Genomic DNA, 26,278 nt, shown 5'->3' with positions numbered 1-26,278 from the left:
ACTGGTCCTCGGGACCAGTTTATTAATTGCAAATCTATTGGAGAGCAAAGGCTGGGACCAGTCCGGAGACCAGTAAATGATTTCAGACACTAGGGGGTCACTGGTCCAAAGGACTAGTTTAAAAAATATCCTTATTTCCCAGCCTGCTGTTCGAGAAAAAGTTTCATCAGTTCAGTTTCTTAGTACTTACAGTTTGATGCAGTTCCCTGCAGCGTTGCCAGACGTACTATAATTATATAGTACAAATAACAATGCGATAATTTTAAGAGTTTTATTTATTTATTGAATGAATGATTGCCCACAAACAGGGCTCTACATAAGGATATTTTTTTTAGTGGTCAGCCTGACTAGTGAGTCCCCCAATCCCAATTTTTTTTAGTAGTCGCTGACTAGTGAGACGCATGATTTACGAATATTTGGGACATTTTTTTTACTAGTCAAGTTGACTAGTGAACCCCCAGATTTCGATTTATTTTAGTAGTCAAGGCATTTTTTTTGTAGTCAAATGCCTTGACTAGTGCCTTATGTAGAGCCCTGCCCACAAAGTCAACAATGTGACGTGTAAATGGGCACCGTACACAGTTACAAATTGTCAAGGAGAAAAGAAAATTAAACGTAAATGTACAAATAAGAAAACATTAACACACAAGTAAATCGACCCAGCGTTACTTCACCTCAGTTCCCCACTTACATCAAACGCGCGGAAATAATAGAAAGCTATTCCTTCCCCCTTCCCGCAAGGGCCCTCTGAGACACTCTTTCTTCCGTCGAACCATTCCCATTTGGAACTCCCTCCCTAATGACCTAGTCTCCCAGACATCAATAACTCATTTTAAAACTGGAGTTAAGAAATTTTTGGGCATTTGAATTCTGACATTATCTATCCTACATTTGGAGCTGTAAGGCTATACAAGCCCTAGCTCGGCAACTTCGTTGGAGCAAAAAAAAAAAAAAAAAAAAGTAATGAAGAGCAATAAGTACAAAGTAGGGCACAAAATAACAACATGAGATTAAGGAAGACCATGTATATGTAGAAAAAAAATAATAAAGATAAGTAAATAAAATGGTACAATAATAAGTTTGTCAATAAGATTAAAAAAGAAAAAACTAAAAAACAGTGAGGATCCTAGGACCCGTGGTTTAGTTAATTTCTGTGAGTGACCACGGGTTCTTGTATTGGAATAGGGGGTGAAAAATAATGAGGGGCCAAATCAAGGTTGCGGAAGGACTAATGAACTGTAGAGCGTTTTAATAAGGGGTATGGAGCTAAAATTTAAGTTACGGCGGATTATGCCTGTCAGACTCCTAATACGCTACAGGTTTACAGGTTTAAATTGTTTGCCGTACAATGGTACGCCCTTTTGAATCAGGGCGGCTCCCTAAAAGTGGGGGAGCGCAGTAGAAGTTAATATGTTAAACAATATATGCGCAAATGTTACACCGTTTGTGGTGGCAGCGGGGAACGGAGGCCTTGAGACCTATCGGTCCAGAAAATGCGGTATGGATGAGTCGGGGTGGGTGCGTCTCCAGGCTTCGTTTTTGGTCCACCAGGTCGTGAGGATGGCCCGAACGGCGTCGTGGTCCCAAACGGAATGTTTGAGAAGGGGTCAATAAATACTCCTAAGTCTCTTTCACAAGAGGTCGTGGCTAAAGTTTTAACATTAATAGAGTAATCGAAAAGAGGATTACGGCGACCTAAATGGAGAGTTTTGAATTTAGTGAACCAGTGCATCGAGATAGATCGCTAGTTGGAGCAAGGTTTGATCAGTGGAGTTACGGATACGACGATAAAGCTTGGCGTCATCGGCAAAAAGGATAATAGAAGAGTGTTTCACAACTGACGGCATGGAGTTAATAAATATGTTGAAGCATACGATAATTTTGACGCTGTACTATATAGTACGCTAAATTCGATAATTCGGCTTAGGCGTACGATAATTGTACTATAATTTTGAATTTAGCGGGAAATTGAACTAATCAGGGTACAAAAGTCTCGCTAGGTGTAGAAAAGGCGAAATAGGAGGATACATGTTCATCCCATAGTAATAATACACTTAAGGCCAAAGGCTGGATGTGAGAAACGCTTGGAGACGTTATTTATCTCCCTCCCTCCGTACCCTTGTACTGATTTAAGTGTAAATACAAGGTGAATCGGTACACGCGCATTGGTTTTACCGCTATTTTTTTGGAGGCGCTCAGAGCGTACGATAATTTTGGTTGAAAATCGATAATTTTTTGGCTTTGGTACGATAATTTGGTAATTTTTATCTGGCAACGCTGGTTCCCCGCCAATTATCAAAAATCTTCCAACACAGGCATTCTGAAAGATCTTTTTTAGGCTTAGCGTCAATGAGGCCTTGGCAAATAGAAATAGCAATCAAATAGACAGTTTTCAATGAATCTTTCGTTTTTTTTTTTTTTTTTAATAATCTACATGTTACAAACATAACAAAGCTGGTGTGAGTCTGCGTGTGAATGGCGGCGTATATTTTTGATATGCGGGTGAAAATACGCGCGCAATATTTTCTATGGATTGTAATATTAATAGGCTTGCTCGAAAAAGAGATGAAAAAACGTTGTTACACCACGTCCACGAATATGATATGTAAAATTAAGCAAGTCTTCGAACCCAAAACAACAACAACAACAGAAAAAAAAATGATTTGATTCGTCCTTCGCTGTCTCTCGTTTTAAAAACCGGTTTTTGCTCCGCCTAACTTTGGCTACAGCCCCAACAATAACAAAAAAAAAAAAAAAAATAAACATGATACCCTGGCAACCATTAATATATAACTTCGTTGATTAACCCGTTTAAGTGGATTAATTAACTTGATTTTCAGCTCCCCCATATATAATTTGTCATTCCGAACATTTTCGTCAAAACTTTTTTTTCCCGTATTTACAAATGTTTTGAAAATCTCTCCATGGTACAAAACATCGGTACAAAAATAATAGTTCTAGCCCTTAAATAGTCCATCCCAAGTTTCACACGTCGCTCATTATTTTTTTTTTACACAATTCTTAACAAACAAACAAACGATTCAATATTTACAAACTTTTCGGGATATATTTGTTTTAAACACGGGGTTCCGTTTTAAGTGATGAACTGCCGATAACCGTCTTCGTTTCAAAACGAAATAAACGGCGTAAAAGACCGTAGTACCGGCACCTTTGGGCCTTGGCCGCTAACAACTATTATAAAGAAGCGCTAAGCCGGGATCATTTAAGAGATGTAACGCGTAATATATATTTGTTTTTGAAAAATACAGCTATGAAAGGTTGTTTCTGTACAATATTAATAGGTAGCTATTAATTAACGCATTATTAATTTGCCAGCTAATTAGCTTTTTTTGTTTTTTTTTTAAGAGATTTTTTATGTTAAAATACGGTACACACAAAAATAAGACGATTTTCGTTTTGTTTTTTATCTATATTTAACATTTATGTTTTGTTTGTAAACTTTGTGCTGAACAAATAATTAAAAAGATTTCCCGTTATATTAACACGATTCCGAAAGGTAAACTATAGCTAGCAGACGACGCTTTTAAAAAATGGCGCCATCCCTAGGCTATAATCCATACACTATTCATTCTAACTTTCATTTAGCCAAAAGAATATTTAATATTCCGAAAGGTTTCTAGCAGACGACGCTTTAAAATGGCGTCATCTATGTTTCTTACTAGCAGACGACGCTTTAAAGTGGCGTCATCTATGTTTCTTACTAGCAGACGACGCTTTAAAGTGGCGTCATCTATGCTTCTTCTGTAGGCTACAACTTTCGTTTCATTTCGCTTGAAGAATATTTAATATTCCAAAAAGGTTTCTTGCAGACGACACTTTAAAGTGACGTCACCTAGCTACAAACCATTGACCACGCATGGAAGCTTAACTTACTGACCAATGGGGAAATAAATATTGCATAAAATTCCTTCCCATAGAGATTCTATCGTTCAAAGTCACTTCTAAACCAATTATTGCCATTGCACCACCCGAATCTTTCAAAGGTCATTCAAAGTCATTGCTTATTTGAAACCAACACGGGGGGAGGAAGGGGGGAAGGGAGCGAATTATGACGTCACATCCAATCCGATCCGATCCCAAATATATATATATATGGCAATAGTAAGCAAAAAATGTACAGTACCTTGTATAGTTGTTTGTTTGTTGGGGGCGGGGCGGGAAACGGGTGGGGGGTTTCAGTGTTTATTGGGGGACGGGGGACAAGGGGGGGGGCAGGTGTTTGAGTGTTCAAGAGACACCAGGGGCGATGGTCAAGACTTTGGCCAAGGGGTCGTAAGTTCCGGCCAAGTAATAGACATCTTCGCTGTCAACGAGGGCGTCATAGCGTCCTCCTTCAGCGTCAATGGAACTCTTTTGATTGGGGGTCGCTTTCCATTTCTGGTATTCTTGCCAACTGATGACTTGGCACTTGTGCGAAATGGTCTGGACATCGTTCTCGTCAACGTGCGAGGATTCGTACAGAGCCCCCTGTTAGTATGACGTCATCGGACTTAATGATCGTCGCCAAATACCACGGCATAGAGTATGGAGGATTTAAGAAAGTGTGCGTCATACCTTAGGATGGGCGATTTTCTTGCCTCCTTTGGTTTCCTCGGGATGATAGAACCAGACGACTTTGACGACCATGTTTCCGCCCCACGATTCCCACATTGTCTCGATGCGACCGACATAAGGAAGGTGAGGACGACCAGTCGATAAAAAGACCGCGCAATCGCCAACCTGAAATGACAACCGCCACAACACCAACTGTTATAGGAAGAAACTCGACAACACACATCTCCAACTCAACAATATAATTGCAAAAGGGCGTGAACTGTCCTTAAGAGTGACTTTGTCCGCGTTCTAGAGTTAAAAGATTACAATTACCTTTATGATTTCCTTTCCTCTGGTGATTTCCTTGTAGTATTCCTTCTTTCCTTTTCCCTTGGTCTTGTACTTGCGCGAGCTCTTGCCGGACCACTTCCAAAGTTGTCTGGCGGGCAAGAAGGCCGCGATCTTGCTTTTCTCCACCGAATTTTGACGTTCCTTCTTCTTCTTCTTACCGACCTTCGCTTCCTTGGGTGGCTTTGTTTCTTTGACCTTAAGGGGCGCCAGGGTTTCGCTTTCACTCTTGGAATGGGCCACCTCTTCCTTGACCGATGATTCGCCTTTACTAACAGCGGCCGTTTTGATCTTGACCGTCAATTCGGATTTCCTTTCGGGCGAGGCCATTGCAGTGACGTCGGAGCAGGATGTTGTGGCCAAGGGTGAATTCGGCGGTGGTAAAACGGGAACAGATACGATGATTTTCTCGCCAGGTACACTCGACGACGAAGTATTATCACTATTTGATGAAAGCTAAAGGAATTTCAAGTGTAACTACGATGGCAATGTCCAGTGACATATTGATCCCACCAAGACGGCCGCCGAGATAGGCTGGGTAACCCCAAAAAGGTCGCCGTGATAGGCAAGACGACCCAAAGACTATCTGACCCCAAGAAGGTCGCCGTGATAGGCAAGACGACCCAAAGACTATCTGACCCCAAGAAGGTCGCCGTGATAGGCAAGACGACCCATAGACTATCTGACCCCAAGAAGGTCTCCGAGATAGGCAAGACGACCCAAAGACTATCTGACCCCAAGAAGGTCGCCGTGATAGGCAAGACGACCCAAAGACTATCTGACCCCAAGAAGGTCGCCATGATAGGCAAGACGACCCATAGACTATCTGACCCCGAGAAGGTCGCCGTGATAGGCAAGACGACCCAAAGACTATCTGTCCCCAAAAAGGTCTCCAACATAGGCAAGACGACCCAAAGACTATCTGACCCCAAGAAGGTCGCCGTGATAGGCAAGACGACCCATAGACTATCTGACCCCAAGAAGGTCTCCGACATAGACAAATAGGCAAGAATAAAGTACTTACTTGTTGAGGAATGATGGTATGAGTCTGTCCCGCGATGGTGCTTTGCGTTGTTGAAGTAGTGGCGCTTCTGTTTTTATCGTGTTTATGTTTTTTATGATGATGATGACAATGATGTTTCCTCTTGTGATGTCGATGTTTGCGGTCCGTCTTGCGTTTCTTCTTCTTCTTGACCTTGGTACTCGAGGACAACGAACCCGAATTCGAATTGGAACTCTCGTCGTTGGTGGCGCATAATGAAGAACTGTTATTATCCGAAGAACGTTTGCCGCTTCCGCTAGAACGAGCCACTTTATTCTTGGAGGACAAGGACAGGATATTCTTGTTCTTCTTGGACTTTTTCTTCAGGAGCGTTTTGTTCTTCAAGAACGACAAGGGAATGATTGAGGACGAATCCGAACCACCGTTCCAAGTGGGGGAACAGTCGCATTCCCAAGACTTCTTCGACGATTCTAAAATAAAAATATTCAAGTACCTGGTTGGTCAACGTAATTCCTCAAAGTCCAAAAGATGGACTTTACTTTTATCAGTGGACTTGGATCCCGAGAGCTTTTTGTTCTTTTTAAGTTTAGTCTTGTTCAGTTTCTCCGTTTCCGAGTCAGTAATTGTCTTTGTTGTTGGAACGGGAACGACTACGTTCGTCGCGACTGTCGCGTCCACCTCCTGGGAGTTCTTCTTGTCGCCATCATTGACCACCATCAAGGTGGCTGGACTGCCGTCCCGCGTATCTTTTGTCCCCGTATCATCGCCTGGCTGAACGCTATCAACGACCGGGGACTGACCTTGCGTCGCTGGTAACTCTCTGGGAAGAATTCGTATGTCTTCCAACGGAATTCTTCCCGAATCTCCGTCATCAAACTCGACAAAGACCATGCCTTTATCGGGGATATGTTTGGAACTGGTCGCTGCAATTACCCAAGAATAAACATAGTTAAAACAACCATTTATAGTGAAAACGGAAATGGTTGTGGTAACTGACGTTTAGCGACAGTTCCGGGGTACAAGTGCCGATATTGTTGACTCCAATAAGCGCAGACTCGACTACCAATTGGGATCTGTGACGTGTGAAACGGTTTCACTTCCACAAACTAAAATAAGTCATGACGGAGACGCGATTCAATTAAACGAAAAACTCTTCACAATCAATTTCCGGTTTACTTACAGCCTCGGACAACATTTCCTCTCGCGAAAATATATGGGGTTTGTTGCCGCGTTCACCATCAAGGACAATCCCGTATCTAACAGTTTTATGGTCAGTTTATGTCCGTGATCTTACGCCCAGTGAAAGATAAGATAAGATAAGATAAGAGGAGTACTTACACGTCAGGGGCTTGAATGGCTTTGATGTATCCCGCGTAATAAAGGTCTTCATCGCGCGTAATGACTCTTTGCGAATCCAGGAGTTGATCCGGACTTAAAATGCACGATGGTAGCAAGGCGGCCGCGTTCTTTTGCGCCAAAAGACTAAGTGGTAGATCACCCTCGCTAAAATTGGACTCTTCCGAATTGGTTGACGTCCTAGTGGCCGTTATGGCTTTGGCTTCCCCGCCTTCGCTACTGAGACGACATTGCCTCAAGGCCAAGAACAACTCATCGGGGACCAACCTTTCCCTCTACAAGTACAAACTCTCAATCACTTCCCATTCCGTCGGGGGTCCCCAACCCTTCCCCGGAAGTAACGCCCCCCCAAAACGATTTCAAACACAAAGCGAAGGAAGAAGTAAATAATAATAAGGTGTGGGACTAACTTTTCGTAAAAGTTCCTTATTTAAATGTTTTTTGGAGCAAGCAGACGACGGAAGTAAGGAATCCGCGCGTTTCATCTTCAATGGACAAAAATTAAACCCAATAATAGATAAATAAATAATAATGGAGGACATTGGGTTGGGTTTTATTTCCGTCGAAAGAGTTTAAGTAATTAGAAATGGTCCCTTACCTTGTGGTGTATCGCTTGGGCACTGGGGGTTTTGGCCGGTTCAATCAGAATGTCGCCTCGACTGATGGAACCGTTGGACTGTTCGTCAACTAGGACGAAAGTGGAGGGCAAGACCACGCCGGCGTCGTGCAAGAAGATGCGTTCGCTGCGTCTCCTATTCCAGGTCGAATCCCCACCGCCACCCCCTTGACCTTTCATTGGACCACCGCCACTGGATCTTTTGCACCAAGAACTTTTCGATTTGCTTTTGTCAGCATCTTCATCCTCCTGGGATTCAACTTTGACCCTTTTCTCTTTACGCGTTTCGACGCACGCGTCTCCCGATTCCCCAACTGATTTTTGCGGAGCCGGCAAAGGTTTACTTTCACTCAGGGTCATTTTGGGTTTCTTAAGTCTCGGGGGTAATTCCTCCGACTCTGAGGTCTCGGCTTCGGCGTAAGCGCGTCGGCCTTGAACTAAAGAACCGGAAGTAGAAGGAGGACAATTCGTAATTAGACGCGAGCGGCCCCAACCGACAATAAAAACGGATGTACTTTAGGTCAAGTCTGGTCAAGTGTTAGTTATTGGACTAATTGGCGACAAAATCAACAAAGCAAGAACGAAGAATTTCAAAGAAACCAAAAATTGACCAATAAAAATGATATATCCTACTTGTTTCCGATTTCTTATTGGTTGAGCTACAAGAGGGGCTGCTTTCTTTGCCCGAGGACTCGTTCGCACTACTACTATCGCCGCCGCTACGAGATTTCGCGCTATTGGCTGCCGCCGCCGCCGCCAATTTTTCCGCTCTCTGGTTCGTCCAAAACTGTACAACTAAAAACGTCAAATTGGCGTCAATTTTAACGCTTTCTTTCCCGCGGCGGAATACGCTACCTCAAACGCGGAAAAATTCGCGCAAAAGTTACGCAAGTACGCAAGCGCGACAAAAAAGGCAAATTTACGTAAAGACTTACATAATCTTTCTCCTTCGCTGTCACTGGACGTTCTGGGCGAGACGATGGACTGCGGTTTGACGGTGGTATTGGCGAAATCCGAGACTTTGGAAGCAGCTCCGTTATTATTGACATTACTCGTGGTCAGCGCGTTCTTATGGGATTTACCGAAGGCGTTGCTCCTTTTGTGTTGTTCGAAGGATGACTTGCAAGTAGCCGTTGACGAAGAAACCGACTCGGATTTGATTCTAGACGACCAACCCGCGTTCTAAAGAAGGTCAAGTTCCTTAGCAAAGTGCCTGATACGCGCAACTACTAATCCGAGACATACACTGTCACCGATCCCCTTCCGAGCGCGCCCATTGCAATGACAAAACGAGTTAGAGACGAAAAGAATGTCCTTACCTTTTTGGAAGTTGAATTTTTCTTGGTGGAAGCGCTGCCAATGGTGATTTCGCTCTTGGTGGAATGAGAAGCGCTTTTAGTATTACTTAAAATGTTGTCGAGCTTATCGGCGCTGGTGGTTTTGCGCTTTTTCTTGGCAGGGCTGCCAGTAACGCTGGAAGACTCTAACGGGTTGCACTCGCTCTCGTTGTTTCCCGGTAATTGCACGTACGGGAAACTCATACCGAACTTGGACGTAAAGATGGACAAACGGTTCTTACGCGATTTAGAACTACTTTGCTCTTTCTTGCCGCCCTGAGTTTCGTCCCTGAACAACAAACCAACAACCAGACCCTCAATAATCTTATTCAGCAAGAGCTACCATAAAGGGACGCTAAAACTACGCCTATCTCTATCTTAAGGACATCTTTTCCTGGTTCGCGAAGAATAAGGAAAATAAACGTGGTCATGCACTTACTCTTTGTCCTTCTTGGGTTTGAGTTTCGCCAGTTGTCGTTGCTTTTCCTTGTATTTCTTGCGTAATTCCGCCAATTTGAACCTCATTTCGACCTCGGATGGGTCCATAGAGTCCTCCGACGTCAAAGACGGTAAGACCGACAATGACGCTTTGCCGGTCACCTCCCTAGACTCGACGCTCTTAACGCGACTCTTATTAAGCGGCGCGTCAAGGCTTCCCTCCTCACTCTGTTGGGGCGAAGTCTCGAGCTTGGATAGCGGCGTCGGGGCCGGTGGGGATGACGTTTGCGGTGGACAGTTCATATTCTTGTGTTCCTCGAGGAAACGTTGTTCAGCCAAGGCGCACAAGATGCCCAACCCATCCGTGTAATTCGGGTCGATTATATCACAGACGTAATTATTTGCCGGTGGTGAGGAGGATACCGCTTCGGGTGGCGATGTACGCGTGACGTCACTCGCACGCGGCGCGCTAACGACCATCTTAGTCTCATCTTCGTCCTCGTTCTTGGCGGCGCGGACTTCCTCGCGCGAGGCAAACTCTTCGATGCTGTCCACTAAGAGATCCAGTCCGTGATGGTCGATAAAGTCCATGACCATGTCGCTCTTGGTGGGCAACAAGGGCGGGTTCGAAGAGGAATCAACCACCACGCCCTCCTCCTCGATATGCAAGGCCGTCGAACCTTCCTCCGCTAAGGATTCCTCGTCATTTGGCACGTTTGACAATGTCCCCGCCACGTCGACAACCGGAAGCGCGTTATTCACCGACGCCTGCCAATTTGTCACGTGACCCGGTTGAGTTTCGTCAACAACTACATCATCCTTGGAATTGACAACATTCACCGGAATTGTTTCGGAAGACGCGGTGGCGATGCCCGAACCCGAATCGAATTGAGACAAAGACTCGTCGTATCGCGATTTTGAAATTCCGTTACAATTAGAATTGCACTCGTCCGTTTGCACTGGCGTTGTGACGTTGCTTTTAAGTCCGGTGAATGTCAGGGAATCGCGCGGTTTCTCCGAAAGAGGAAGTGGGTTATAGGTACCGGTTTCCGTTTGACGAAGAACTTCCGGTTGGTCGAATGGATCTCGCGTATCTTCTTTGGCGCTGTCCGAGTAGAGAGTGTCCGTCTGGTTGGCCGAGTCGCGCAATTGGACCAAAACTTTACCCAGGCAGTGAGGCGATGAAGACGAACCTTCGTCGTTGTCATTATCATCGTCAGTTCCGCTGGCGTCCATGTCGACTTGTATGGCCATGGTCACGCCCACGCTGTTACGCTGAAAGTGTAATCATAATGATGATGACACCCCTTAAACCCAAAGACAAAAAATACCCAAAACCCCATGACGATAAGTACCCAAAATCCCATGACGATAAGTACCCAAAACCCCACGACGATAAGTACCCAAAACCCCACGACGATAAGTACCCAAAACCCCACGACGATAAGTACCCAAAACCCCACGACGATAAGTACCCAAAACCCCACGACGATAAGTACCCAAAACCCCACGACGATAAGTACCCAAAACCCCACGACGATAAGTACCCAAAACCCCACGACGATAAGTACCCAAAACCCCACGACGATAAGTACCCTAAACCCCCACGACGATAAGTACCCAAAACCCCCATGACGATAAGTACCCAAAACCCCACGACGATAAGTACCCAAAACCCCAAAAGGAAAAGACCTTAGGTAACTGACCTTTGGAAGTCTCGCGGACATGGCTTCGCTATCACTGTCCTCAGTGTCATCGTCATCCTCATCGGCGCTCTCTCGCGTTAGACTCGAGACAGTAGCGGTGTTGAGGACACCGGGACGCGTCTCTACGGATGTCGTTAAGGGTGAGAAGGCATTGAGGGGCGAAGTGGCTTGTGACCTTTTGTAGGATTCCGCGCATTGTTGGGGCAATTCCGACGTTTGTAATTGATGAGTTATGGCAAGAGGGTTATGATGCGGTTGTTGTTGTTGATGATGACCTTGTTGAATATTGGTGATTTGAATTCCCGCCGTGGCTTGAACGCGCAAAGCGTTTCCTTGCAAGATTGGCGCCGGTATGGCATTGGGTTGCAAGGCCGCGGTTGTCGCCTGAGTTTGAGTCAAATGCAAAATGGTCGGCGCCTCGTAAAAGTACGAAAGCGTCGCCGGAACTCCGTTTGTCGCTGAATAAGAATAAACCCACCGTCCCTTTCAACAACCGCCCTAACAACGATCCCCTTGGGGTACCGAGTCCTTAACTTACCGGCGAATCCAGGGAATGTGAATGGTTGATTTGACTGTACCGTGATCCCGGCGACCGTGCTTTGAACAGTAGCGTTAAGACCGCCGGCACCTACCACCTTAACCTCCTTAGTCTCGCGCGCGGAGGCTTCCAAATGATGACCCTGACCACCCGCTTGTGCCGGAAAGAAAGTGGGCTTCTTTTGTTGCGGCGTGGTACACGTTTTCACCTCCGTTTTCGTCCCATTGGTCACCTATTCATTACACCCCCCTTATTCTCAATTGATCTTAAGACAAGGAAGGCGGGATATGGCAGCGCGTTATGGTGTAGCTAATGAATTCTACGGGAAGGATAACGGACTAATACGAACGAATTTACCCGTAAGGGGTCAATCAATACCTGATTGGTTTGGGCCTGATGATCATCCTTGGACATCGACTGATCGATAGAGAAATGAAAGAAATCGCGACACTTAGCGCACACCCAATCGCTAACAAATACCCAACCAACGCTACTTAAACGAAATCAAGCGCGTCCCCAACCCAACCCGAGTGACCATAGGCGTGACCAAAGGACCCTCGCTACGCGACTTCCTTCTTAAGGAAGACAACGACACAAGGACCTTTCGTTACACCAAAGGGTTGCCACAAAACCTCAGTCTTAATAAGGGACATCAAATAAAAATTATAAGGGATATGTATAGCCTGAAGCGTTTTCTTGGCAACCATTATGTTTAAAAGTAATTGCAAAAAGAAACAACTTGTTTGTTTTTATCCATGATGACTTAACAAAGTGACAGAGATGCGACAGGGACTAAATATTAGGATAGAAATCAGAGAATATGATATGACATAAGTGAAAGACGGACACGAGATGTATGGATCTTATTTAAAGAAGAGTTCGGGAACGCCAACCAAAGTTGGTGGTCGCTTAATGACCCTCCATCATCGAGTGGATGGGTTAAATGAAAGATAAGAACATTACCTGTTGAATGATTTGTTGATGGAAGGCCGTCGGTTGCGTCACGATCTGTTGAACCGTCGGTTGGCTACCGAATGTTGACCATATGTTTGAACGGTCAACTATTTCTGTAAATATTCAAAGAGAAACAACCCCCAAATAACCAAAAATGAAGATAATGTCGACTGGCATTGTGACGTCACGTGATGTCCAAACAATATTATTAATCCCTATCTTTGACCTTTCAACTTTAAGAAAGTAAACGAGAGTGACTTACCGATATTGTTAGCGGGAAGTAGAAACATCTGTCCACTGATGGGGTCCCGGGCCAACTGGAATCCTCCAGGTTGTAGATGGGAAGCCTCCAAGGCGTTCAAGTTGGCTGTTGGGGCCGCTGGTGTCGGGGCGGGGTTACCAAAGGGTGCAGGTCCCACCCACGTCACTACGGGTGCCGAAGCCACCTGGACGGGAGCCGGCGCTAACCACGACGCGTTGCCACCACCCGAAAGAGACGTCCTCACCAGTGATTCGGCCGCCGATTCCCAGCGCGTCACCGGCAATTGTTGCGCCTGTTGTTGCTGCTGCTGCGACGAGTTCACCGCCGAATTGGTGCAATGAACTACAGAAATAGACGAACAAAGATATCCCGGATGATAATCCCCCCTTTATAAAATAATGGTAGTTAGGATAGTTGATCTAACCTTGGCTGACTAGAATATTGGTTTCGGTTGTCGAATGAGACGCGCTCTTGTCGCCATCGCTAAAATAAAACAACTAAACCGTGAGAAACCGAGGATTTAAGGCGGCAGAATCTTTATTGGTCAATTACCCCATGTCCGTTTTTTCTATTGAGATTGGTCTATTCGTTCCCACCGTGGTATTGTTAGCAGTGGCATTGAGAAGGGCGCTGGCTGCCGCCGTGGACACGCGACTGTTATCAGCGCCCGGTAAAGTACGCTTAACCGTGACTAATAAAGGGGAAGGTCATTGGTCACTTAAGGGACGACTTGACCCCCAATGTATTAAAATAATTGACTTACTATTGGAGGAATCTTGTCGTAGTTGGGCGACGGCAATTCCAACCGGGATCGAGGAAGTTCCCGAGGTGGGAATGACGCTGGAAGTGACCGAGAGCGTCGTTGAAGAGACCGTTTCGCGCATGGAAAGGACGGCCGCGTTACCAACGGATTCCCGGGGTATGGGCACCACCGTTTTGGGTAATTTGTTCGATTGCGGTAACGGGGTTCCCGCCGCCTTTAGTCGCGGCGTTTCCGGTGTGGTGGCGCACCGCGAGGAAGCGCGACTCGTCGTCATGGTCCGCGACAAACTGGTGACCGTCAAAGAAGATGGTGGGGCTTTATTGGCCCGACACTTTCCCTGATTGTTTATGTTTTCCGACTGAATACTGCTAACCATGGAACTGGGTTTGACCTTTTGAACTCCGCGATAGTTCCACGAAGTAGAGACAACTTCCGTCGTCTGATTGGTCAAGCTTTGAGTGTTAACTAGACGCGAGAGAGCTTGTAAAGTCGCGCAAGACGACACCGCTGTTAAAGATTCCAAAGTTTCAGAGTTCGTTGTCGACGACTTCTTGGAGGACAAATTAATGGCCACCGCTTGACAATCTTCAACCGCGATAACTTTGGGTAGTCGTTGATGGGACTTTGGAGACGGTCTTACGTTGCCCATTTTGGGGTTTTTGCAATCCAGCGTCACTTTGGGAGCGGATAATTCGGCGCCTACCACTTTGGGTCCGTGGTTTTCTGCTTGGGTGATAGTAGGGCAGACTGTACCGTCTTTCGTCCAATTGGACGTTGTTGACCTGAAGATGGGGGCACTGGATTCCGCGGAGGTTTTCGAAAGTGTCAAATTAACGGCCTCATTAGCGCCACTGTTAGTTTTATTATGAACGGGAGTCTCGGAGGAGACGATGGCCAACTTTTTGCTGGCGGGAAGATTGGTGGGACGCGCTTTGTAAGATTTCACGAATGGTAATGGCGTAGCGCCGATGTGAGGGGTCACTTTCACTTCCGCCTTCTTCTCGTTAGTGGTAACGCCGCTAACTTGGGGGGCATTTGTCGTCGCAGTATCCTTGGTTGGATGGGACCAGGTTGCGGGCGACGGAGTACAGGTACTAACTGACGACGTAACCGAGGTCGTCACGGCGGTGGGGGGAGACGATGTGGTGACGGGTTGGTAAGGCGATGTCAAGGATACTTTTTTTGCCGTTTTGGGACTAGTCGAGGGTTCTGGAGGTAAAACATGGCCACTTATAGTACAATCTAATCCGAGACAAGGTAACTACTTTGTTTCTAAGAAACTAACTCTCTAATTTCGATATTCTACACCTATTCATGGGCCTAACTCGAAGTACGCGTACCAACCACAAAACTATGAACAAATTTTAGAGACTTACCCGTAGGTTGACTGGAAGAAGGGTCGTCCGTTGTTGTTGTTGTTTCCGTCGTCGTCTGTGTGTTGGGTGAAGAGACAGCCAGAACCGTTGGTGTCTTCAAATCGGGGGAGACCAATTCCATTTTGGGTCTGACAAGGACAATATCCTCGGGGGCAACCACGGCGGTCGAAGAATCATCCTCCGTCTCAATCGTTAGGGGAGTCAACAAATCGGCGTTGATACTAGCACTCGACGCGTCTTCCCGGATGGCACTGGTATTGTTTGAACCGCCGGAAGTAGTCACCAACTCGCGTTCCTCGACTTTAACGGAACCTTCGCCGCCACTTCTCGAATCGCAATTGCAACACTTGGAATTCGAACCGGTTGCCGCTTCCGTTGGAGAATTGAGAGAGAGTTTCTTGGAACGATTGTTGGTGGGACCGCCGGAGGCTCGTACTTGCACTGGGTATGACCAATGAGATGACCGGTCGACAATAACGGGTTTTTTCTCCTTTGAAGTTAATTCATCCGGCGTCGTCTTGGTCAGCGTGGTTTGGCATTCTTCGAGCTTCCGTTTTGAGATACTTTTCAGAGGAGGACCCGCCTTGGGGCCTCGTTGTTCCTCATTGCCGCTGACGGTTTGATGGTCCAGGCGTTGTCCTCCGAGGCCCTTGTCATCCTCGTTATTATTGGGTGTCGTGGCTCCGTGCATCGATTCCCTCTTAAGACGCGGCGACGGTGTACTCGACTCCGTCATTTGATTGCAGGTGTTCGCGACCGGATGCGGCGAACCAAATTCGTACCCCTTTGGCGTGGGCAAGTACAACGACGGGTGATGATGGTGATGTAAAAATGGTGAAGGCGAGGTTGGCGAATGTTGCGCCAATGAATGCAAACCGCCCAGGGGTGAGGCCCCACCCAACCGTAAAGTCCCCGGTAAGTAGGGGACGTCTATAAAGACACCAAAAGGGGTTGGGTTGGGTTTGGTGTGAAGTCAACAACCCCATGAAGGAAGGAAGGGGAGGAATGGCGGCGTCTTACCTTTATGGGGATCAAATAGGGGAGTACCGTAAGAGTTGTTGCTAGCGGGGCTGATTCTACTGGACATCTGCAAGGGGGAATAATCCCCCGATGAACCCCCGCCTACCAAAGGTGACGACAGTAAGGGCAAGTAAGCCCCACCACATCGTGAATACGCTAAGGACACGAAACAAAACCCCAATTTGAAATATATAAAACTATTCCTTTAAATTTAAATGACGAATTTCTTTCATTTCATTTCATTTAATCTTATGATGTTTAGGCAAACAAAAGATAGCTATCAATCAATGTTAACGCGTTATGTTTATCAATTCTTAATCTTGCCAATTAAGTTTAACTCTTAACCACTAATTTATTCTAAAACAACCCTTAGCCTTAGTTTGATCGGATAAACCTATAAATATTACCTGACCTCTTTGACCAAACATTTTTAATCCCCTAACTGAACATTAAACAATGGAATATGAAAAATGGACTCAAAAAAGTAATTAAAGAATGGTTACTTACTGTCTGGGGGCGGTGTCGGTGGCCAAAATGGTCTCATGGTCAATAGGGGGGCGTGGGCCGAACGGAAGGGGGAGGTTGGGGGTGGCGGAGGGGGGATGGAGCCCCCGAAGAGACTGTTCAAAAATGGCAATCCCGCCGCGGCAGCCGCCGCCGCTAAACAATTACAAAAACAACAATCAGAATGACCACCATCGTCCATCAAAACAACAAGAAGAGTTCCTCAATTCTAAGACTGAGAAATTTTGGACATAGACGCGTTTAAGATCAAGTCCACACGCCAGCCCCTTAATATTATGGGCCGGTTGAAAGGGGGAATTGGTGGGGGGGGGGTATGAAATACTATTTTTAACGAAACTAGGCCTAGTTTCTATCGAGCGACTTCGCACAAAGAAATTGGCACCACAGCCAAAAATACTTCCCGAGATTTTTTGGCAAAAACATTGAATAACAAAAAGGACCACCCTAATTCTCATACCAAAAACATTTCACCGACACTTTAATATCAAAATTTCAAGGGCAATAAGTCAAAGGTCTCTTCACTATACATTTCTTAAGACACGCGGTCGAACCCAGATCAGAATAGAACTGAATTTCGGGCGATTATATAGTCTTTTAGCGCCTTGTTCAACCTACACATTTCCCTCTTTAAAAAAGACAGAACTATATTGCGGGCTAGGTATAGTCTATTAGCTCCTTGTACAGTCTACAAAATTTCCTCTTTAAAAAAGACAAAACAAAATTTCGGACTAGGTATAGTCTATTAGCACCTTGTACAGTCTACAAAATTCCCCCTTCAAAAAAGGAAGAAATAAATTCCGGACTATGTATAGTCTATTAACCCCTTGTTAAGTCTACAAAATTCACTGTTTAAAATAGGTAGAACAAAATTTCGGACTAGGTATAGTCTATTAGCTCCTTGTACAGTCTACAAAATTCCCCCATAGTCTATTAGCGCCTTGTTCAGTCTACAAAATGCCCTCTTTTAATAAGGGAGAACTAAATTCCGGACTATGTATAGTCTATTAGCTCCTTGTACAGTCTACAAAATTCCCCAATAGTCTATTAGCCCCTTCAGGAATACATAGATTTAGTAAGTAGTAAATCTATGTATTCCTGGCCCCTTGTACAGTCTACAAAATTCACTATAAAAAAAGGCAGAACTAAATTCCGGCCTAAGTATAGTCTTTTAACGCCTTGTACAGTCTACAAAATTCCCCAATAGTCTGTTAGCGCCTTGTACAGACTACAAAATTCCCCCTTTAAAAAAGGCAGAACTAATTTCCGGCCTAGATATAGTCTATTAGCCCCTTGTACAGTCTACAAAATTCCCCAATAGTCTGTTAGCGCCTTGTACAGACTACAAAATTCCCCCTTTAAAAAAGGCAGAACTAATTTCCGGCCTAGATATAGTCTATTAGCCCCTTGTACAGTCTACAAAATTCCCCTCTTTAAAAAGGGATAACTAAATTCCGGCCTAGGTATAGTCTTTTAGCGCCTTGTACAGTCTACAAAATCCCCTCCCCGATGTGGCTTTTAAAAAAAAGTGGAGAGAAACTTACCGGCGGTTCCGATGGAAAGTGCGGCGGCGGCGGGTGAGAATCGGTGCGGCAGAAACGAGGCCTCCGAGACGGCGGAGGGAGTCACCGAGGAACTACAACTGGAGACGGCCGTCGTCGACGAGGCGCTCCCGGCACCGTCCGACGAACTTCCCCGGGAGTTGGCATCTGGGTAGGCGGCGGCAGCGGCAGCCACGGCGGCTCTCAGATGAGCGGCATGGGCCGCGACGGCCGAAGCCGGATCGATACCCGGGTAAGCGGCAGCGGCGTGCGCGGCGGCTGCCGCTCTGGCCGCCAACAACCTCTGTCGATCTCCGTACCCATCCATAGAGAAATTCGATCTTTTTTTTCTTTCTTTAACTTCGAATTAATCGGGTATTTTTTTTAAGATTCCGGGGTCAGACCGGGATGCCGATTCCTCCTTCATATTTAAAAAACGGCTGACCATCACCTAATAACCCTAATTGACCTCGGAGATGGCTTGTTAAAGTGCCAGTGAAATGCCAACTGAATTTTTCACTTCTGTAAATATAATAATAATATAGAATGGAATTAAAAGTACGATTGAACTTTGACCTCCATATGTAGCGCGAGAGGCGAGTGCGCACCGCCTAGCTGGACTACCCGTGTTTGACATTTGAATATGAGCGTGTGGGTTTAGGCGTGCGCGGGTTATTTCCCATTGGTAGGAGGGGAAAAGGAATATTGCGCAATTCCTTGACGTAAAAACGAAATTGTTTCCCCCTGTTGCACCCAGCTAGGCCTAATCACGCGAGCTGCTGATCTATAACTGAAGTGGGGGCTTGACTTTATAATACACCATTTTCAAATAGGTTGACCCAAGGGAAGGCTAACTTGATGTCGTAAGATGTTTATCGCCTTTTACTGACTGCATGACCTTTGTAAAATGAGACAATTATTCAGGCTGACCTTTTGGGAGGGAGATTATGTTTATTTCAGCTTTGAATTTAACTTAATTAAATTAAATTTATCGCGGCTTAACCGACCGAGAATGACGTGATTTTTGGGTGAATTTTCTGGGGGAAATTTTAAGGAAAATTTACGATAATAATTTTAATATTACGTTTTATATTTTACAGCTACTTCTATATAGTCCTTGAGCGACTTAGAGCGAAGACTAAACACCCTAAGTTACACAACGTTTTACTAACATAGTCCTTGAGCGACTTAGTACGGAGACTAAAACCCCTAAGTAACACAACGTTCTACAAACATAGTCCTTCAGTGACTTAGTACGGAGACTAAACACCATAAGTTACGCAACGTTCTATAGCTAACATAGTCCTTCCGCGACTTGGATCTACACCGAAACATAAGGCTCTCCTTTGGCTAAATACCCTATATAACCAAGATAACGATGAATACAAATAGTATAGTCCTTTAGCGGCTTGGACTGAAAACTAAAAATTCCTGATTTATTCCTCACGAATCATCATATTTGATTAGTATAACAGTAAATAGTGTTTGAGTGCCTTAGAACGACGGACGGTTTTTCCCCCCATGAAATAGTTATTTACAAAAGCATATTCGGACAAGGTATCCTTGACCAGTACTATATAGTCCCTTCAAAATACCGTACGCTGACCAACCGCGAAATACGCGGTCATATCAGGGACACTTTTAAGGCGCGGTGTTCACTGTGTGTGTGTCCAGCGGAGCTTATTTCAAGTATTATATAAAGACTAATCCAAGATTAGGCCAAAGCCTAGCTCTTTATTATACTTTGTGGTGAAACCGTTTAGGAGTTAAAATGATCCAAAGGCGTTCTAAGCGAGCGAGTAAGTCGTCCTAAAATAGAACCACTGCACGGAATCAACTCTCGACTTGAAATAAGCATCCAGTATACACGTGACTACACGCGCCTTGCCTTAGTGTAGAGAAAAGACTCTGTCATTAGCCATGCAGAAATGCCGCGTGTCAAAGGACATAGATGATCTAAAGTAGACATAAGATAGCCAACTGACCCACCCCTCATTATACAGGGTGTTTGTAATTAAGCTAAAAAGGGAGCCTGCATGGTAATTAAAGGGCAGATCAAGTCAGTTGGATGCGTGGATGGTTCTATGGGAAATCAACTGAATTTTGAGAATTTGAAAATGTTAAATGTAACTTAAATGTTAAATATGACTATTACACAATCAAAGGACATCCCCGTATCTCTAATAGAACCAGAGTTATGAGCCTCCAAAGTTGGGTGTAATGCTATTCTTATGGAGGGGGTTGTTTCTTTACGTTTTGCTTAATTACTCGGCCCCTGTTTGTCGTAGCCCTAAGTTTATAGTATGGTTGGATGGGGGACAATTTGGACTATAACATACTCACTGGACATCCGCGTAGCTCTAATAGAACAAGAGTTACGAGCCTCCAAAGTATATTTTCAAAAATCAAAAGTAACATAATATCAATAAGTGAGACGCTAACATAAGTTGACGACGATATTGAGGTAGCCTCAAGTTTAAAGTATCCTTGTATGGGGAGCAAAGAGGACTATAACACATCCAAAGGAGATCCCCGTATCTCTAGTAGAACAAGAGTTACGGGCCTCCAAAGTTCAGCGTCAAAAATCATAAGTAACATAATAACAATAAGTGAGACGATACCATAATCTGACGAACATTTTCCTTAATTACTCGGCTCCTGTTTGTCCTAGCCCTAAGTTTTTAGTATAGTTGGATGGGGGACAAATTGGACTATAACATACTCAAAGGGCATCCCCGTATCTCGAGTAGAACCTGAGTTATGAGCCTCCAAAGTTGGGTGTGATGCTATTCCTATGGCATGTTTTTGAACATTTCGCTTAATTACTCGGCCCCTGTTTGTCGTAGCCCTACGTTTTTAGTATGGTTGGATGGGGGGCAAATAGGGCTATAACATACTCAAAGGACATCCCCGTATCTCTAGTAGAACCAGAGTTACGAGCCTGCAAAGTTGGGCATAATGCTATTCCTATGGAGGGTATGTTTACAAACATTTTGTCTAATTACTCGGCCCCTGTTTGATGCAAATTTCCCTGATTTCCTGAATTTTCCCTGAGGTTTTTGTCAACTATTCATTTCCCTGATTTTTCCCTGTCTTTTCAAGGTTTGTATGAACCCTGATTTTCCCAATATCGAGTATAGTGAAAGTCACCTTTGAAGAACCAATTCACTTATATAGTCCAAAACTCCAAACTTCCCAAGTGGCGTTAAGTTTAAGCATACTATCCCTGGGGGGAAGGAGACCAGGGGGTGGGGGGAGTTGTATTTGTAAGGCTTACATTAGCGAATGTTGAGGAATTAAAAACGTTGCTGCGGCCACTTGTTCAACCGGTCCTCGGCGCAGAGTCACGAACGCGTTATATATATATCTTATAGCTGCTAGGAAGAAAGGAAACCCGTTCCACCAGCACCAGCACCACCGCAGTCTCTCTACCAGACAGCAATCAACCCCCCCCCCCAAAACCCCCAGGGGATATTTTTGTTTAATCTTTTTTTTTTGGTTGGGTGTTCCCGGCAAGCATTTCGAAGGGATAGGAACCAAGTGTGTGTTGCCTCCCTCCCTCCCGACCACGCTTTAGTAACAACTTTTCGTTAATTCCGACCCTAGGTAATAACTCCGCCCATTTTCGAGAAAAACCACGCGAGCTATAAGAGTATAAGAACCAAGCTTAGCGTATAATATCACGCTGGACAAGAGTACAGTGATTAACACGGTGTAATTAAAAGAAATCCCCCTTCCCCCCCCCCTTTACCGACGACCACGTGACCAAAAGGTGCCTTAACGCGTGTCCGTCCATATCCCAGTGGAATTACTATAATTTGTTTTTCAGTAAAGATATTTATTCTAATTATGGTGTGGATACGTCTATATCTATTCGAAATTATATTTGTTTTAATTCAAAAGTTAGTAATCGATTTAAGGGCTACTTTCCCTTTAAAAAGGCGTTTTGTATCTTAAAGGGATAGTAGCAGAACCCCCGATTGATAATTTAGACTATGGGACATGTCCATTAATATCTTCAGATTAAAGTCTTCAAGTTTGAAACTGAACGATAATCACATAACTGAATCGACTCAGAAAGAATTCTACAAGATTTTCAGTATGGTTGAATTGCACTGGCAACACTTGTATTGCGCACACTATTATCTATTTTCGCAAATGAAGGACTGATTTATAGACTACTATCTCTTTAAGAAGGTGTATTTGTATCTTAAAGGGATAGTGGACGAAGTTAGCTATTGTTTCTTCTGTAAAATGAATTAAGATAATGATTTCCTAACTAATTAAGACTTCAGGGTTCATATGAAATTAAATTTAAGGGTTAAAAATCATAGCCGACTTTCAAGGGCTATTCCCGGCATGTCCATCTAGACGCGTGCAGGCTTCGACCTTTGACATGCACTTATAAAGAAATCTTTTACTTGTCCACGACTTCTCTTATTTTAGGCTTGACCAGGGGGCAGAGGAAAACCAATTTCTGACGTTCTACAAACTACCTCATAGAGGTTTAATTCCCAGGTTCCTTATGAACCCTGACCTTAAGTGCAGGGTCTGGCATTCATTCTAGACCTCTCATAATTGAATTCATTTCCCGTGAATTATTATTATACAAAACTATAGTGTAATTGTCGTATAGGATACAAGACTGCAGGATTTACACAATTCCAAGGGAAATCGCTTTCAAGGAGCGATATGTCAAGCAAATGTATTTGTTTCCCAAAAGCATCCCCCGTCCCAATTGAGTGATAATCAACGTTTCAATTGTTCTCTTATACCAGTGGTATAACGATACCAAAGAGGTATTCCCCCCGGCCTCCAGGGGATAAAGGATGATGGTCTCTATATATTGAGACACTTTGAAAGGTCAGGTAACTATACGCAAATTTAAAAGATATAAGGTGAAACGCGTACAGGGCAATACGTAGATGGAATTGTCCACTACTCAAAGGTACCTAACTCTTAATTAAGCTGAAAGATTTCTTGCCCCTTTTCTCAAAGACTTCTAGCCCCTTTCTCAAAGACTTCTAGCCCCTTTTCTCAAAGACTTCTAGCCCCTTTTCTCAAAGACTTCTAGCCCCTTTTCTCAAAGACTTCTAGCCCCTTTTCTCAAAGACTTCTAGCCCCTTTTCTCAAAGACTTCTAGCCCCTTTTCTCAAAGATTTCAAGCACCCAATCTCAATGATTTCTAGCCCCTTTTCTCAAAGATTTCTTGCACCCAATCTCAAAGATTTCTTGCACCCAATCTCAAAGATTTCTTGCACCCAATCTCAAAGATTTCTAGCCCCTTTTCTCAAAGACTTCTAGCCCCTTTTCTCAAAGACTTCTAGCCCCTTTTCTCAAAGACTTCTAGCCCCTTTTCTCAAAGATTTCAAGCACCCAATCTCAATGATTTCTAGCCCCTTTTCTCAAAGACTTCTAGCCCCTTTTCTCAAAGATTTCAAGCACCCAATCTCAATGATTTCTTGCACCCAATCTCAAAGATTTCTTGCACCCAATCTCAAAGATTTCTTGCACCCAATCTCAAAGATTACTAGCCCCTTTTCTCAAAGATTACTAGCCCCTTTTCTCAAAGATTACTAGCCCCTTTTCTCAAAGATTACTAGCCCCTTTTCTCAAAGATTTCAAGCACCCAATCTCAATGATTTCTAGCCCCTTTTCTCAAAGATTTCTTGCACCCAATCTCAAACATTTCTTGCACCCAATCTCAAAGATTTCTAGCACCAATCTCAAAGATTTCTAGCACCAATCTCAAAGATTTCTAGCACCCAATCTCAAAGATTTCTAGCACCCAATCTCAAAGATTTCCAGCACCCAATCTCAAAGATTTCCAGCACCCAATCTCAAAGATTTCCAGCACCCAATCTCAAAGATTTCCAGCACCCAATCTCAAAGACTTCTAACCCCATCTCAAAGATTTCTAGCACCCAATCTGAAAGATTTCTAGCCCCCAATCTCAAAGACTTCCAGCACCCAATCTGAAAGATTTCTAGCCCCCAATCTCAAAGACTTCCAGCACCCAATCTCGAAGTCTTTAGCTAGCTCAATCTCAAAGTCTTTAGCTAGCTCAATCTCAAAGACTATAACCCCAATCTCAAAGACTTCTAGCTCAATCTCAAAGATTTCAATCTTGTTCTCAACGTTTTATGGGATAAAAACTAAAATTAGAGAACCATTTCAGAATGATTGCAAAATATAGCTATTACAGCCCCTTTTAAGTTCAATTTCTGTCAAATAACCCGAAATATAGCTACTGGGGTAACAAATCATTTGCCGTTCAAGAAACTAAATCAGATTTGACAAGAAAATTCGCGAATCGAGGGTACTTTCCCCAAAAGGGGTAACTGCGTAGGGTCACCGGCGGGTTCTTCATAGACAGCGTACATGTCATCCCATTCAAAGAGGGGGGACTAAGGTTTGTAAGTCACTAAGTCATTTACCACAAATGACAACTTAAATAAGGGTTAAGTACCCATTGACATTTGACAATCGCACCCCCCGGGGGGTAAGACCAATTGAACCCATTCAAGTATGACGTCATTCGATTGAATTTTTCGCATGACATTGACTAAGGTGGGTCAGTCAATGCCTAAGACCCAAATTGGAGATACATTTGAGCAAAATAATCTAAAACCCTTGGCGCATTAAGCCTAAATAAAAAGCGGGATTGTGGCTTCGGCTTCAGCAAGAAGAAGAATTAGGGCGGGAACAGTTTGGACGGCAGCCCTCCTTGGCGTCGGCGGCCAAATCGCCCCCTTCTTTGACGGCCGCCGCACCACACCACTCCGCCCGCCCGCCCGCCATCTTTTCCCCGAACCAAATTTAGCTAAGCCTAACTAACCACACAAACGCTTAGAAACGCTTAACTTACCTTAATTATCTGTTGCTAACTATTAATCCATATTGGGTGAAACTCCGACGTTCAAACGCCAGGCGCGCCAACACGAATCACACAAACCACAGACGCAATTGCGTCACGTTAAGCCTAGGCACAGATTATATCGAATACGTAACGCGACATTCGCGGAGAGCCTAGCAAAGAGCGAGGGAAAACGCGTTCTAACGTCTCCGCCGCCGTTAACTCTCCCAGTTTAGAATCGGGGTGGCCCTCCCCCCTCCCGTGAGGGCATCGATACTAAGTCACTTTCCCTCATCCTCCCCATACACCGATTACGTAATTTTAGGCGTATCTTTTGAAGTGACTGTTCCCTCGGTAAAACCGGAATCAGTCTCGCGATTGGTGGTCTAGGGGTGTCAAACTTGTAAGAAGAAATTTTCTTACTTGGCTTCCAGATTCTAGGTAGCGCTTAGGATCAGAACTTACTTTTCGCGCTTTTTTTCAATCCTTGACCAGCATTCATCGGTAAATTGAAAAATTTAAATGCTGATAATAAATTGACATTATTATAATAAACCAAAAAATTATATTAGATAATAAAATCAGTTTTTATTAAAAAACATTCTGTTTGACTGCAATGCATCAAGCATTCAAGTTCAATGTACAAGTACAACCCTTGTGTTCAGATTAGAAATCTGTTACAGACAGATAAAACACCTTGACATTAACCAATAATCTCATAAACCTAAAAAGAAAGATATAAATTAACTTCTACTTAATTAATATTATATTAAACGCATTGTTACATATCTTACCCAAGTCCAGAAAGACACTAAACTGTTCAATGTTGAAGCTTCAGGCAGAAATTACCATAAGGTTTCACTAAGCCTTGGCTAAAATATTTCCTTTATGTGTTTTCAAGTCATTTTAAACCAGACCGTGGCTTCGTTTCTCAAAAAACAGTCATCAAGCGACCTGATATGATTAAAAATTGATAATTAAATGTAAAACAATTACTTAATTACAATTTACAAAGACTCCGGCCGCGTCAAGCAATATCTCCTGTCGAATCCCAACTTCTCAAGTAATCTTAGCGTCTGCTTAGACTC

The 26,278-nt window shown here is 44.2% G+C and overlaps 2 protein-coding genes and 1 long non-coding RNA gene across 10 annotated transcripts in view; 1 reads left to right on the top strand and 2 right to left on the bottom strand.

Moving 5' to 3' along the window:
- The first annotated feature begins 200 nt into the window (after window positions 1-200).
- LOC149618105 (uncharacterized) lies at window positions 201-3,501 on the top strand. The gene is made up of 2 exons (XR_016375523.1): window positions 201-1,258; window positions 1,328-3,501. It is a non-coding gene; the product is annotated as an uncharacterized LOC149618105 (long non-coding RNA).
- On the bottom strand, window positions 2,385-25,413 carry wge (BAH domain and coiled-coil containing protein winged eye). Of its 2 annotated transcripts, XM_089855670.1 has the most exons (26): window positions 25,203-25,413; window positions 18,338-18,856; window positions 16,779-16,931; window positions 16,272-16,427; window positions 15,252-16,181; window positions 13,876-15,084; window positions 13,665-13,803; window positions 13,537-13,595; window positions 13,113-13,454; window positions 12,860-12,963; window positions 11,897-12,128; window positions 11,359-11,816; window positions 9,654-10,927; window positions 9,197-9,503; window positions 8,813-9,059; window positions 8,511-8,672; window positions 7,860-8,314; window positions 7,672-7,746; window positions 7,244-7,536; window positions 7,086-7,161; window positions 6,903-7,011; window positions 6,445-6,828; window positions 5,927-6,375; window positions 4,888-5,358; window positions 4,576-4,740; window positions 2,385-4,488 (listed from the first exon to the last, which is right to left on the bottom strand). In XM_089855670.1, exons 2-26 carry the CDS (start codon window positions 18,660-18,662, stop codon window positions 4,249-4,251), a joined length of 8,814 nt encoding a protein of 2,937 aa, XP_089711796.1. In that variant the 5' UTR covers window positions 18,663-18,856; window positions 25,203-25,413; the 3' UTR covers window positions 2,385-4,248. The 2 variants fall into 2 exon arrangements, with proteins under 2 accessions (XP_089711796.1, XP_089711797.1); XM_089855671.1 differs by lacking the exon at window positions 7,672-7,746.
- A 340-nt stretch (window positions 25,414-25,753) lies between these two features.
- The window catches only part of LOC149618097 (uncharacterized), a 29,365-nt gene continuing 28,840 nt past the window's right edge, over window positions 25,754-26,278 (bottom strand). For 6 of the 7 annotated variants that reach the window (XM_089855685.1, XM_089855690.1, XM_089855689.1 and 3 more), the window contains 2 exons: window positions 25,985-26,144; window positions 25,754-25,914 (listed from right to left, as the gene is read on the bottom strand). The gene's annotated coding sequence lies outside the window, so the exon portion shown is untranslated. Of the gene's footprint in view, window positions 25,915-25,975; window positions 26,145-26,278 lie in introns of all 7 variants that reach the window. The other variant, XM_089855691.1, reaches the window with a different exon arrangement.

This window comes from Phalangium opilio, unplaced genomic scaffold, assembly GCF_054372755.1.
Source record: "Phalangium opilio isolate 3A_F unplaced genomic scaffold, DU_Popi_V2 ptg000209l_1, whole genome shotgun sequence".
NCBI lineage: Eukaryota > Metazoa > Arthropoda > Arachnida > Opiliones > Phalangiidae > Phalangium > Phalangium opilio.
This window is presented reverse-complemented; position numbering and strand designations above follow the sequence as displayed.

Coding starts and splice junctions, on each gene's coding strand:
- wge (XM_089855670.1), bottom strand. CDS start 18,662: ATGGATGGGTACGGAGATCGACAGAGGTTGTTGGCGGCCAGAGCGGCA. Junction 16,932..18,337: donor ACTTTCCATCGGAACCGCCG/GTAAGTTTCTCT, acceptor GTAATTGTTTAG/CGGCGGCGGCTGCCGCGGCG. Junction 5,359..5,926: donor ATACCATCATTCCTCAACAA/GTAAGTACTTTA, acceptor AAATTCCTTTAG/CTTTCATCAAATAGTGATAA.